The 12,676-nt window shown below is 47.7% G+C and overlaps 1 protein-coding gene across 7 annotated transcripts in view; it reads right to left on the bottom strand.

Moving 5' to 3' along the window:
* Nucleotides 1–12,676, bottom strand: part of LOC138807147 (maestro heat-like repeat-containing protein family member 7) — a 47,294-nt gene that overhangs the window by 29,813 nt on the left and 4,805 nt on the right. For 3 of the 7 annotated variants that reach the window (XM_069992740.1, XM_069992739.1, XM_069992741.1), the window contains exons 2-7: nt 12,107–12,141; nt 8,085–9,282; nt 3,157–3,227; nt 2,603–2,683; nt 1,071–1,150; nt 690–819 (exon numbers count right to left, since the gene is read on the bottom strand). In XM_069992740.1, the coding sequence (XP_069848841.1) occupies nt 690–819; nt 1,071–1,150; nt 2,603–2,683; nt 3,157–3,227; nt 8,085–9,219 (1,497 nt within the window). In that variant the 5' untranslated portion in view covers nt 9,220–9,282; nt 12,107–12,141. The remainder of the gene's footprint in view (nt 1–689; nt 820–1,070; nt 1,151–2,602; nt 2,684–3,156; nt 3,228–8,084; nt 9,283–12,106; nt 12,142–12,676) is intronic. The other 4 variants (XM_069992743.1, XM_069992742.1, XM_069992744.1 and 1 more) reach the window with 2 other exon arrangements.

Raw genomic sequence — 12,676 nt, 5'->3', positions numbered from 1 at the left:
CCTCATAGACTTTTCTGCGTGCTCTGGCTTCACATCTTGAGCCTTAGATCTCAGCCTCCTGAGTAGCTAGGATTACTGGTGTGAGCTAGTGGCACCTTCCCAGCCCTGCCTTCTTGGTATTCTTGCAGTCATTGTTTTGCCCACTGGCTTCCCACAGGCTGTTCGTTTTGCCTCAAATGCTCATCCATCTGTCACCTTCTTTATTACCTAGCTCTTCTTTACATTCTTGACTCTAGAATCACAGCTCTTGGCCCTGCTTAGGCCATGCTTCCATTGCAGGCTCTTTATAGCACCAAACGCTGCCTGCTTACAGCACTGACCACTGGTACAGTTCTGCATTTATCTGAACATCTTCTGATAACATTGGTCTCCCCCATCCTTAGCCACACTTGGAAAGCTACCAGTGTGAGTCTAGTATGGAAATACACTTAGCTAATTATTTGCTAATAAGACACCCACCTTAAACCACCTACCTTACCCAGCCTCCTTCCTCATCTTATACCAAGGGTTCCCTCTGCCAGCTCCTCCCCAGATAACCCCATAGAGTTTTGAAGATGTTTGCCTGAGGCCCTTGAGGCTGAGCTCCCTGCCTCCAACCTCCAGTCTTTCTCTTTTATGGCCCTTCCTCTTTCCTGATAGAGGAAATAGGATGGCCAGGCCTGAGGACCCACCAGGAGGGCTCCACTTACCTGGATGGCCTCTGCCTTGGCCTCATCTTTCTCCTGCATAGCCTGCACAGAAGGCAGTGAGAACACACTCTGCACACACGTGTTCACCAACTCTACTCGCTCACGCACACTCAGGTTAGGCTTGGTGTGACTAGGAAGAGACAGAAAGCAAAGCATGGAGGGAGGGAGGGACCAAGGATGCAGGGCAGCGAGAGGGCACCTGGGATGAGCCCTGGGGAAGACTGAGGTTAGATCTACAAAAGATGAGGTGGGATGGGACTGACTAGAAGGGTTTGTGCAGGGGGAGTGGGCAAAGAATGGGGTAGAGGAGAGGCCCAGAAGAGAAAGGGGCACCTGGAGGGAAAGGGGGAGGAACTGGGACAGGGAGGGAGCTGTGGACACCTCAGCTGGGTCAGAGTCTCCATGGCCTGCCGCCGGGTGGAGCTGGAGAGGGAATCCAGTGGCTCCTCCTGGATCTGCCTCTAGACAAGGGGCGTGGAAAGGCCAATGAGGAGGAGGGAAGAGCCAGGATTGCCCTCCTCACTGGCCCCAGCTCTTTATCCTAGGTAGAACTCCTCCACTGATACAGGCCAGAGAACCAGCTCACTGCAATGCCATCCTATACCCCCAGTTCAAAGCCAACCAAAATACCCCATGCCCTAACCTATGTGCCCCATGTGGAGAGCTCTCTCTTTCTTTCTTTTCTTTTCTTTTCTTTTCTTTTCTTTTCTTTCTTTTCTTTCTTTCTTTCTTTCTTTCTTTCTTTCTTTCTTTCTTTCTTTCTTTCTTTCTTTCTTTCTTTCTTTCTTTCTGGGCACTGTCCCTCAGCTCTTCAGCTCAAGGCGAGCGCTCTACCACTTGAGCTACAGTGCCACTACCGGTTTTCTGGTGGTTTATTGGAGATAGGAGTCTCACAGTCTCTCCTGCCCGGGCTGGCTTTGAACCGAGATCCTCAGATCTCAGCCTCCTGAGTAGCTAAGATTACAGGTGTGAGCCACCAGTGCCCGGCTTTCTTTCTTTCTTTCTGTCAGTCATAGGCTTGAACTCTGGGCCTGGGCACTGTCCCTCAGCTCTTCAGCTCAAGGCTAATGCTCTCCCACTTGAGCCACAGTGCCACTTCCGGTTTTTGGAGTGGTTTATTGGAGATAAGAGTCTCACAGAGTTTCCTGTCCAGGCTGGCTTTGAACCATGATCCTCAGATCTCAGCCTCCTGAATAGCTAGGATTACAGGAGTGAGCCACCAACACCCAGAAAGAACTGTTCTCATAGCAGCCTTCTGGTGACTGATGTGTTTAAACCACAGAATTGGCCTGAAGCAAGAAACACCATCCCTGGCTCTCAAAAGCTGTCCAGTTGAATGCTTTAAAACACTAATTATTTCTCGCCCTTGATTAAACACTTACACAGAATAGGTGCTCAATTAGTGCTACTTAAACGAAAGTAGGAAGCATAAGGACTTTTCCTCTATATGGGACACCGAGCTACATTGAACTTTGGAAAGTTCAGTGAGTATTGGTGTCCTGCTCATTCTGATGGGTGGCTGAGAAGAGACTGCCCTGAGCAAAATTATCAGGGAACCCTCCAAAGTTGCTTGCCTGGTGTAACGCCGGGACAAAGCCTACAGTCTCCAGCAGCACAGGCTTCCCCACAGACTAAGCTTTGGGTTGTGTCCTTCCATGAGCCAAAGTCACCAAGCATGATCATATCCACTGGTGAGACAAGAAGACAGAGCTTCCCCAGGGGAAATAACTTGCCAAGCTCTCCCCAAGTGGGTGGAAGGCAGAGGTGGAGCTGAGGCTCAGGTCCGGGTGAGCTGCCTCTTATCTTGTCTTCTTCCTGTCTTACTCCACACACTCCCCCCAGTCTCACCAATGAGTGGACTCAGACATTGCCACTCCAGTGGAACCTTATCGGGACCCCAGTGGTTCCCGCACCATCATCTTTTTCACTATCATCTTCTTCTCTTCTTCTTCCAGCAAATCCTGGTTCTTCTGCAGTCTGATAACATCATCCACCTTAGGAGCAACAGAGAATAGAACCACAGGGGGAGAGCCCCTCTGAATCCAACCAGCCAGGAGAGCACCTACCACACCTGCTAACTACCCACTCCAGCAGGTGGGCAAGTCAGCTGGCTCCTCAACCCCTCTCCCCAGCCCCCAGCATTGGCTCAAGAGAAATGACACATTTCTACAACAGGTACTTGGGGTGGGTGAGGATTGGACAAAAGTCTTGGTGGCAGGGTAGGGAGGACGATCCTTGGAGGCCAGCATTTGGAGAAGTATATATGAGAGACTGCAAACCCTTCCTCCTTCTCCAGTTAATGGAAAGGTAGAACAGAAAGGGTTCTGACATCTCAACCTGAAATCCCACCATTAGCAACTCTCTTCCGAGCTTTCTGGTACAGACCAATTCAGGCATTCCACTACTTGAGAGGGAATACATTAGCCAATATGGTGGCATAGCAGCATAGGTTAGGGGCTGGACATACCAGAGTCATCGTGTGGCCATCTCTTGTCTCTGGCATCTTCACCAGGCATGAGGTCACATCATCCAAGGCTCCTGCATGTCAACAGTTTCAGTGGGGAGAGAAGGGAGTAAAGGATGGGTGCTTAGGGTGCTATAATCTCCTCCCCCTCCCATCTGGACATCTTCATCCTCATTCCCCCAACAGCCAAATTAAACTTCATTTTTTTTGGTCCAAGAGCAGGACTTGAACTCACTATCTAATGCTTGTTTTCACTCTTGGCTGGCGCTCTACCACCAAAGCCACTCCTCTAACCTGATGACACTGAGCTTTTAAAAGTGTAAATAAGACATTTAGCCTTTTTCCACCTACTTCTCCCCTTGAAGTGTGCTGTCCCTCTTTGGGCAGTTCACTCTTATTCAGCCACCCACCTCATGCTTTGAAGTGTACTTATGCTTTTCTAATAAGTCCTTCTTTTCTATGATCTTATTCTTCCTGGTTCTCTTTTCTTCTTCCTCCTCTCTCTCTCTCCTCCCCTCTCTCTTCTCCCTCCCTCCCTCCCTTCCTCCCTCCCTCCCTCCCTCCCTCCCTCCCTTCCTTCCTTCCTTCCTTCCTTCCTTCCTTCCTTCCTTCCTTCCTTCCTTCCTTCTTGCCTTCCTTCCTTCCTTGCCTTCCTTCCTTCCCTCCTTTCTTTCTTTCGGTGCTTATACTATTTTGAACTTTAGCTTTATTTACTCAATGCTGCTGCTCACTACTTGAGCTGCAGCTCCACATCTGGCTTTTTGGTGGTTAATTGGAGATAAGAAATTTCATGGCTGTATTTGATTTTGGTACTCTGCATCTTATATATACATTTACCTAATTTGGGGAAGGGAAGGGGAATAACAAAATGCTGAAACAAGGACACACAATGACCCATTGCAACAATGAGACTCACAAGACACTCTGTTGGAAATTAACTCTACAACTTCGGGTGGGGGGGGACGAGTGGGGGAGGTGGGCGAGGGAAGGGGTAGTAAGAGAAAAGCAAAGGAAGGGGGGGTAATAATGCTCAACAAGAAATGTACTCAGTACCTTACTCATAACTGTAACCCCTCTGTGGAGCATTTTTACAATAAAATTTTAAAAATTAAAAAAAAAGTTTCATGGACTTTCCTGCCCAGGCTGACTTTGAACCACTATCCTGCTATCCTTAGATATCAGCTTCCTGAGTAGCTAGGCTGCCTATTGCTCTTAACCTAAAACTATGCCAAAGCAGTGGTGCTGTGTGACTACTCAGCATATCGGATTCTGCTGTGAAATCTCGGAGGATATTTGACCATATCTGCAACATTACAGAAAAAGCCACCCGAGACCTGCCTGGCACATTCATTCTGTGCAATAGCTGTGCACATGACATAAAGAAGTGTCCCAAATGGCTCATCCCCGCCCCTCAAATAAAAGATATGAAATAATCAGTTCATGTTCCTTCCCCTGCCTAAAGCCCTTGGGTGGAGCCCCCACATCATCTGTCATAAGGCCTCATCCTTGCCAGTCTACATGGCCACATGGCCACATGGCCACTTCTCCTGCTTTATCCTCTTTGCTCTCCCCTGCCTCCTTGGCTCTGGCCACACAGGCCTCCTTATGGTCCTGGACAAGTTCCCCATCAAGGCCTTGACATGTCATTTTCTTCATCTGGACCATTGCCCTGTTGTTCCCCTAGGGTGCCCTCCCTCAGGTCTCTGTGCCTGCCACTCCTGGCCTTCGTATTACATGAGGGCCCACTGTGTCCTGCTGTGCTATGTTCTGTTCTCTTCTTCCCGTTATAGCCAAAGGCTTATTTGTTACAGAAAGTATCACTCAACTTGCTGTAGGTGAAAGAGCCTCATCTTTCTGGGGATGAGGGCTCCCCACTCCATGCAGGTAGGTGAAAATGAATGCTGCAAGCCCCACTCACACCTCCTCTTTAAATAGGGTGGGTTTGGAGCTCAAGCTTGGCCAATAAGCATATCTCATGCCTCCATGTGCAGTGACTGGCCCAGAGATGGGCACTTAAGGGAGCAGCTCCCAGAAAAGCCTTTTATTTAAGGATATCAAGGTGACATCAAAAGAGAGCCTTTCAAGGTCAAGGTTAGCAGAACCTGGGAGAACTAGGGCTCCACAGTCATCTTGGCTGGAACTGCCAGAGGCTATAGGGAGATAGAGCCAAGAGGAAGTACTGAATACAGCTGGTGCCAAGATCTTGGAGTCTAAATTCCATTCTCTACCAAAACCAGCAAGGCTCCTTGGAGAAATGGTGGATTCCAGGGGAAGTTCAGGATGAGCTGAGACAGCTGATGCCAGAAAACAAAGGACAGAACTCCCTAAAGCAATGAGGTATGTCAAAGGGACACAAAGGTGATTCCACTGGTCAAATTAAGGCAAATATGAGTATGGAGACAAATAACAATAGGTTATAGTCCATTGAATAATTTAGGAAACCACAACAGTGTACTAATATAAATAGATGCATGAGACAATTTGATAAGGAATGAAACACAAAGCACCTTGTGCCACAAGATGTGTATTATAAGGGAGAAATAGTGACTGCACAGCAGAGAATTTCCCTAGCAACCATCTTTCTCAGGTGATCAAAGTGAACATTAGTCAGGGAACAAATAAAAATCACCAGGCACAAGACAAGGTGGCAATGAGCAAAACTCCCATCTTTCTGTGCTATTCCCTGCAAAGGATGCAAGACCCAAAAATCTGCTCATGAGGAAACATCAGATGAGCCCAGACTCAGTCACAGCCTACAAAGCAGCTGGTCTATAACCTTCAAATGCGTCAAGGACATGGAAGTCAGGAAAAGGCTGGGGACTGAGGGAAATAGAACAGACTGGATGGAAAATTACGGGAAGAGATCCTGAACTGGATCCTTTGCTGCAAAGGACATTGCTGGGAAAACAGGTAACATGAGAAATGGGGCTAAGCATTTGATGCTACTTGCTTGTCAATATTAATCTCCTGGCTATGGTTATTACATTTTGTTATTTTTTGCAAGAAATATACTAGAATTCAGATGTGATGGACCACTACTAATTGTCTCCTGATTTAGAAATCAACAGGTTTAGCACTATACTTTTGATTTTTCTCTAAATCATTTTCAATAATCATTCAGACAGTTAGTCAGTTCTTTTTTTTTTGGGGGGGGGGTCCAGTCGTGGGGCCTAAACTCTGGGCCTGGGCGCTGTCCCTCAGCTCTTCAGCTCAAGGCTAGCGCTCTACCACTTGAGCCACAGTGCCACTTCTGGCTTTTTTCTTTTTGCTTATGTGGTGCTGAGGAATCGAACCCAGGGCCTCATGCATGCAAGGCATGCGCTCTACCACTAAGCCACCTTCCCAGCCCTTTAGTCAGTTCTTAACATAGAAACACACTGCTCTAGGTGCACTTAGTAAAAGTAAACTAAGATTCCAATGTGGTGGTGCACACCTGTAATCCCCATACTCAGGAAGCTGAGGCAGGAAGATAAAGAGATGGAACCAGATTAGGCTATATAGCAAGACCCAAGACCCTTACCTAAAGAAAATAAGTTTATTGGGGGAGAGGGGCCGGGAGATGGGAAGAGATGGGAAGGGGAAACAAAGGAGGAGGCAACAATGCTGGATAAGAAATGCACTCATTATCTTGCCTATGTAATTGTAACCCCTCTGTACAGTATTTTCACAATAAATAAATTTTTTAAAACAAGAAAATAAGTTTCTCTCTTGATTGGAAGGGAAAGGGAATCACAGAAACAGCAGGACAAAGGATGAATGAATGCAACAATGATACTCACCAGACACTATGTTGGAAATGAACTTTACAATTTGGGAGGTGGGAAGGGGGAGTGGTAAGTGGGAGAAAATGAGGGAGGGGTAACAGTGTTTAAAAAGAAATGTAAGATGGGCAACTCAGGAAGCTGAGGTCTGAGGATCGCAGGAAAGCCCATGAGACTCTTATCTCCAATAAACCACCAGAAAATCAGAAGTGACGCTGTGGCTTAGGTGGTAGAGCACTCTCTTTGAGCTGAAGAGCTGAGGGACAGCGCCCAGGCCCAGAGTTCAAGCTCCACGACAGACGAAAGAATGAAAAAACAAAAGAATGAATGAAAGAAAGAAATAACAAACAAAAGAATGAATGAAAGAAAGAAAGAAAGAAAGAAAGAAAGAAAGAAAGAAAGAAAGAAAGAGAGAAAAAAGGAAAAAAAAAGAGGGGCTGGGAAGGTGGCTCAGTGGTAGAACGCTTGCCTTGCATGCATGAGGCCCTGGGTTTGATTCCTCAGCACTACAAAAACAGAAAAAGCCAGAAGTGGGGCTGATGTTCAAGTGGTAGCGTGCTAACCTTGAGCTGAAGAGCTGAGGGACAGCGCCCAGGCCCAGAGTTCAAGCCCCATGACCGACAAAAAAAAAAAGAAAAAGAAAGAAATGTACTTAGTACCTTACTTATGTAACTATGACCCCTCTGTTCATCACCTTTACAATAAATTTGTAAAAAAAAATAAATAAAGTTTCAGAAAAAAAGACCCCCCCCCAAAAAAAAGAAAGGAAAGGAAGGAAGGAAGGGAAAGAGAAAGGGAGGGAGGGAGGGAATTCCTGCATATAGATAGGACCCCCCCCAGGTCTTTGCCTAGGCAAGAGCCTCAAAGTCTTAACAGAGATAAGCCTTCAACAGAGGTAAACTGAGTCTGCAGCCTAGCCATTGCACTGGCCATGCATTGGGCCTAAGGAACCAGGACTGAAATTTACCAGGAAAAAAAACCCAACAACACATTCATTCTGAAGGGAAGGTGGAGCTGATAGATAGACTTAGATACTTAACCACAGAATAGAAGAATTTTTCCCCCATGGTGTTATGGTTAACGAAATTGAAGCTAGCTCCCTGCTCCCCCCTTCCCCCTACAAATCTGAACAGTGGTCTTCCCAGTCATCCTCACTCCAGTCTCACTCACCCTCTGGGAGGCTGCGGAAGGCCATAGGGCTCTCTCTCTCCCCCGGGACCCCCTCACTCTCTGGAAACATGGTTCGAATGCTGTTTTGCTCAGAATAATCCTGTTGGGTACTCAGGGTCAGTGTGGAGAGATCACTGATCATGAAGGTGGAGCCCATGCTCACAGTTTCATTGGAGCCCAGGAGTGGGACCATGCATAAAGATGGAGAGTGAGTAGAGTTGGGTCCATGGGAGCTAGAGTGCAGGCTGACACCATCATTGGAGCCAGAAATCATGGCGACAGATGAGGCTTGAATGATAGTCGTGTTCAGATCAGTTGTGGGCTGGCCATTTGAACCCACATTGACGGTGCCCTTGGAGTTTGTGCTCCAGGTTGTACCTAAGACTCCTTTGGAAACGGATCCGGAGATGCTGTGTGACATGGGGATGGTCTGACTGGTCTCTGGGATCAGGGTTCCAGATGAATCAGGAGCTACATTCAGGTTCAGTTTGGAGATATTTCTTGAGCTCCCATGGAGCAGTTGATTGGAACCCTGATCCTGAGAAGTGCTGGAGGCTGGAAGGAGAATCTGCAAGCCCAGCCTGGAGACACAGGGGCCCGGCTCTTCTTTTGATTGGGACCTTACAAATGAGTTTAACTCTGGCCTGGAGGGATTGGAGTTACTCTGGCCCAAACCAAAAATCTTGTTTGAGGCAGAATTGAAGGCCTGCTCAGTGTTTGGCACAGACAGGTTATCCAGGCTCAGACCTGTGTCTTCAGAAGAGCCAGGTTCCAGTACAGGATTTGAGGCTGCATGGAGGGCTCCCTGTGGGTCAAGCTTGGAAGTGTGATTTGAATTCCAGTCCACAGTTTCCATAGGGCAGCAACTGGTCATCTGGAGAGAGGCTGGATCTGAGACTCCATTGTCACAAGGACTGGGGGTGTTATCAGAGTCATGGCCAGGGGCCTCCTCTAAAGCTGGATGAAGGTCTTGAACATGGGCCAATCCAGGACTTGGGATAGGAACCAGGAGTATATCTGGGTTGGGCCCAAGGATGGTACCAGAGCCCAACCCTGGAGCTTCACAGGAGTTGGGAGGTGGTGTCATTGTTGAGTCTTCATGGAGGACAGGACTAGCCTCTGAACTCACAGCCATAACCAGTATGAAGGTCTCTCAATGCCACTGCCTCTTTTAATAGACAACTTTCTTTTGGGCTCTCTGGGGGAGAGAGAGAGAAAGAGAGAGAAAGAACCTGTTAGAAACTTTCTCATCCTTATAGTCTTTATTCTTGGTCTGGGAATGTGACTTAATGGTAGAGTACTTGCCTAGCATGCATGAAGCCCTGAGTTTGATTCCTCAGTACCATATAAACAGAAAAGGCTGGAAGTGATGCTGTGGCTCAAGTGGTAAAGTGATAGCCTTGAGCAAAAGAAGCTCAAGGGGCTGGGAAGGTGGCTTAGTGGTAGAGTGCTAGCCTTGAGGTGAAGAGCTGAGGGACAGTGCCCAGGCCCAGAGTTCAGGCCCCACGACCAGACCCCCCCCCAAGAAAAAGAAGAAGCTGCTCAAGAACAGTGCCCAAGTCCTGAGTTCAAGCCCCAGGACTGGCAAAACAAAACAAAACAAAAAAAGAACCTCTTGGTATGACTTACAATGTCCTTAGTGGCCATTGCAGAGTGATTCACCTTTCTAGTCCCGTCACACCACTCTCCCAGCTCTCTTGGTTTCATCTGCATATAGGGCATTTTCTTGTCTAACCACATCCTGTTTGCCTTTCCTCAACATTCCAAACAAATGCAATGCTCTTGGCTTGGAGCCTCTAATCCTCCTTCACCCCCCACCCAACCTAGCAAACCACTACCCCCCCCATTATTCCCATGATGCACTAAGGGACCCGTCCTTGCTTGAAATGGGTTCTGAGGGTCAAAATTATAGATGTTGCTGGGTACCAGTGGCTCACCTGTAATCCTAGCTACTCAGGAGGCTGAGATCTGAGGATCATGGTTCCAAGCCAGACTGAGCAGGAAAAACTGCAAAATTCTTTTCTCCAATTAACCACCAAAAAGAAGAAAGAGGGGCTGGGAAAGTGGCTCAGTGGTAGAGCCCTTGCCTTGCATGCATGAGGCACTGGGTTTGATTTCTCAGCTGGAAGTGGCGCTGTGGCTCAAGTGGTAGAGCACTAGCCTTGAGGTGAAGAGCTGAGGGACAGTGCCCAGGCCCAGAGTTCAGGCCCACGACTGGACCCAAAAAGAAGAAGAAGGAGGAGGAGGAGGAGGAGGAGGAGGAGGAGGAGGAGGAGGAGGAGGAGGAGGAGGAGGAGGAGGAGGAGGAGGAGGAGGAGGAGGAAGAAGAAGAAGAAGGAGAGGAGGAGGAGGAGGAGGAGGAGGAGGAGGAGGAGGAGGAGGAGGAGGAGGAGGAGGAGGAGGAGGAGGAGGAGGAGGAAGAAGAAGAAGAAGAAGAAGAAGAAGAAGAAGAAGAAGAAGAAGAAGAAGAAGAAGAAGAAGAAGAAGAAGAAGAAGAAGAAGAAGAAAGAAAGAAAGAAAGAAAGAAAGAAAGAAAGAAAGAAAGAAAGAAAGAAAGAAAGATTGCCGAGTGCTGGTGGCTCACACCTGTAGTCCTGGCTACTTAGGACACTGAGATCTAGGATCACAGTTCAAAGCCAGCCCAGGCAGGAAAGTCCATGAGACTCATCTCCAATAAATCACCAGAACACCAGAAATGGCACTGTGGCTCAAGTGGTAGGGCACTAGCCTTGAACTGAAGAGCTGAGGGACAGTGCCCAGGCCCAGAGTTCAAGCCTCATGACTGACAAAAGAAAAAAAGAGAGAGAAGGAAGGAAGGAGGGAAAGGAAGGAAGGAAGGAAGGAAGGAAGGGTGAGAGGGAGGGAGGGAGGGAGGGAGGGAGGGACTGGGAATGTGGCTAGCATGCATGAAGCCCTGGATTTGATTCCTCAGTATTACATAAACAGAAGGCACTGTGGCTCAAGTGGCAGAGCACTAGCCTTGAGCACAGAACACAGAGAGGCTCAGGGGCAGAGTCCAGGCCCTGCCAGGCCCTGAGTTCAAGCCTCAAGACTTTCAAAGAAGGAAAGGAAGGAAAGAAGGAATGAAGGAAGGGAGGGAAGGAGGGAAAAAAGAGAAAGAAAGAAAGAAAGAAAGAAAGAAAGAAAGAAAGAAAGAAAGAAAGAAAGAAAGAAAGAAAGAAAGGAAAGAAAGAGCCAGACATGAGCATGGGCCTTGAGTGAAAAAGCTAAGGGAAGCATCCAGCCTTTGAGTTTAAGCCCTAGTACTAACTAACCAAAAAAGAACTAGAACTAACCAAACTAACTAGAACTAACCAACCAAAAAAGAACAGGAAAAGGAAAAGGAAAAACGAAACAAAACAAAAAACCCTGTTAGATAGCTCCAGCTCTGAGTGCAGCGGCAAGACATAGGTGGACAGATGAGGAGACCCTCCCACTTTAAGTTAGAAAGGGCAGAGGAGCCTCTACTTCAGCGAGCTATGTGACTTAGTGAGCTAAGTTCACTAACAAGATCTCTGAGCCTTGAGATTTGGAATGTTCTAGGCCGAAGACAATCCCTTAAGTTATCAGAACTACTCTGCAAATGGTCACAGGACCAGATTCTCAAAGCCACCTCAGCAGAGCTGCCTGTGGCCCCTCACCATTGACCCATTCTGCATGAAGCAGGCTGCTGCACATTGAAGAGCACAAAGCAGCAAACAGAGCCTATCTTGAGCTGGGAATGTGGCTTAATGGTAGAGTGCTTGCCTAGCATGCATGAAGCCCTGGATTCAATTCCTCAGCACCACATAAACAGAAAAAGCTGGAAGTGGTGCTGTAGCTCAAGTGGTAGAATGCTAGCCTTGAGCAAAAGAAGTTCAGGGAAGGCACCCAATCCTCAGCACTGGCAAAACAACAACAACAAAAACAAAACAAACACAGAGCCTACCTTGTCTAGCAATCTGTGTGGGTGAAGTCCCTGGCCCTCCTGCCATCCAACCCCACCCGTTACCCTCCCTGCAGGGATCTTAGAGAAAACTCACCTGGCAGTATGATGTTCCTAATCATTAGCCGGCCCCTGAGAGGAGATGCAAAAGGAATTGCATCAGATGAGTGGCTTCTTCAACACCCACTGTGCAGCCTACAAGCCAGGTGTGCACATCTGCTAAGCTAAGCAGCTCCATACTACGTGCACACACCCACACTGGGAGTTAGGCATCATTGCCTGTTTGTGTACATGGGGAGTGAGGGTCAAGAGGAAAATCACACACTACCTGTCCTCTAGCCACTAAGACCATGCTTGAGGACAGAATCCCCAATATTTATCAGAATCTAAAAGGTTCTTCTAGCCTGGAACCAGTGGCTCAAGCCTGTAACCCTAGCTAATCAGGAGTATAATAAGTAAATAAAAGGCCCTTTTTTGGCTGGCCTTAAGTCTTTTTTCACTCTCTTGCCCCTTTCTGTATTCTCTTTCTCTCTTTATTCTACCCTGAGTTCTGGGCCAGGTACCCTTCCCCATCTTAGGCCTGCAGTTTCAACCTCCACAGAAAGGGATCACTTGTAAGTTCTCAGGGCACCTTGTTCACTTTCGCTTCCCGAGGATACAATACCTT

Source organism: Dipodomys merriami, unplaced genomic scaffold (genome assembly GCF_024711535.1).
Source record: "Dipodomys merriami isolate MVZ:Mamm:240054 unplaced genomic scaffold, mDipMer1.0.p SCAF_412, whole genome shotgun sequence".
Taxonomy (NCBI): Eukaryota; Metazoa; Chordata; class Mammalia; order Rodentia; family Heteromyidae; genus Dipodomys; species Dipodomys merriami.
Note: the sequence above shows the minus strand (reverse complement) of the source record. Positions and strands in the feature narration are given on the sequence as shown.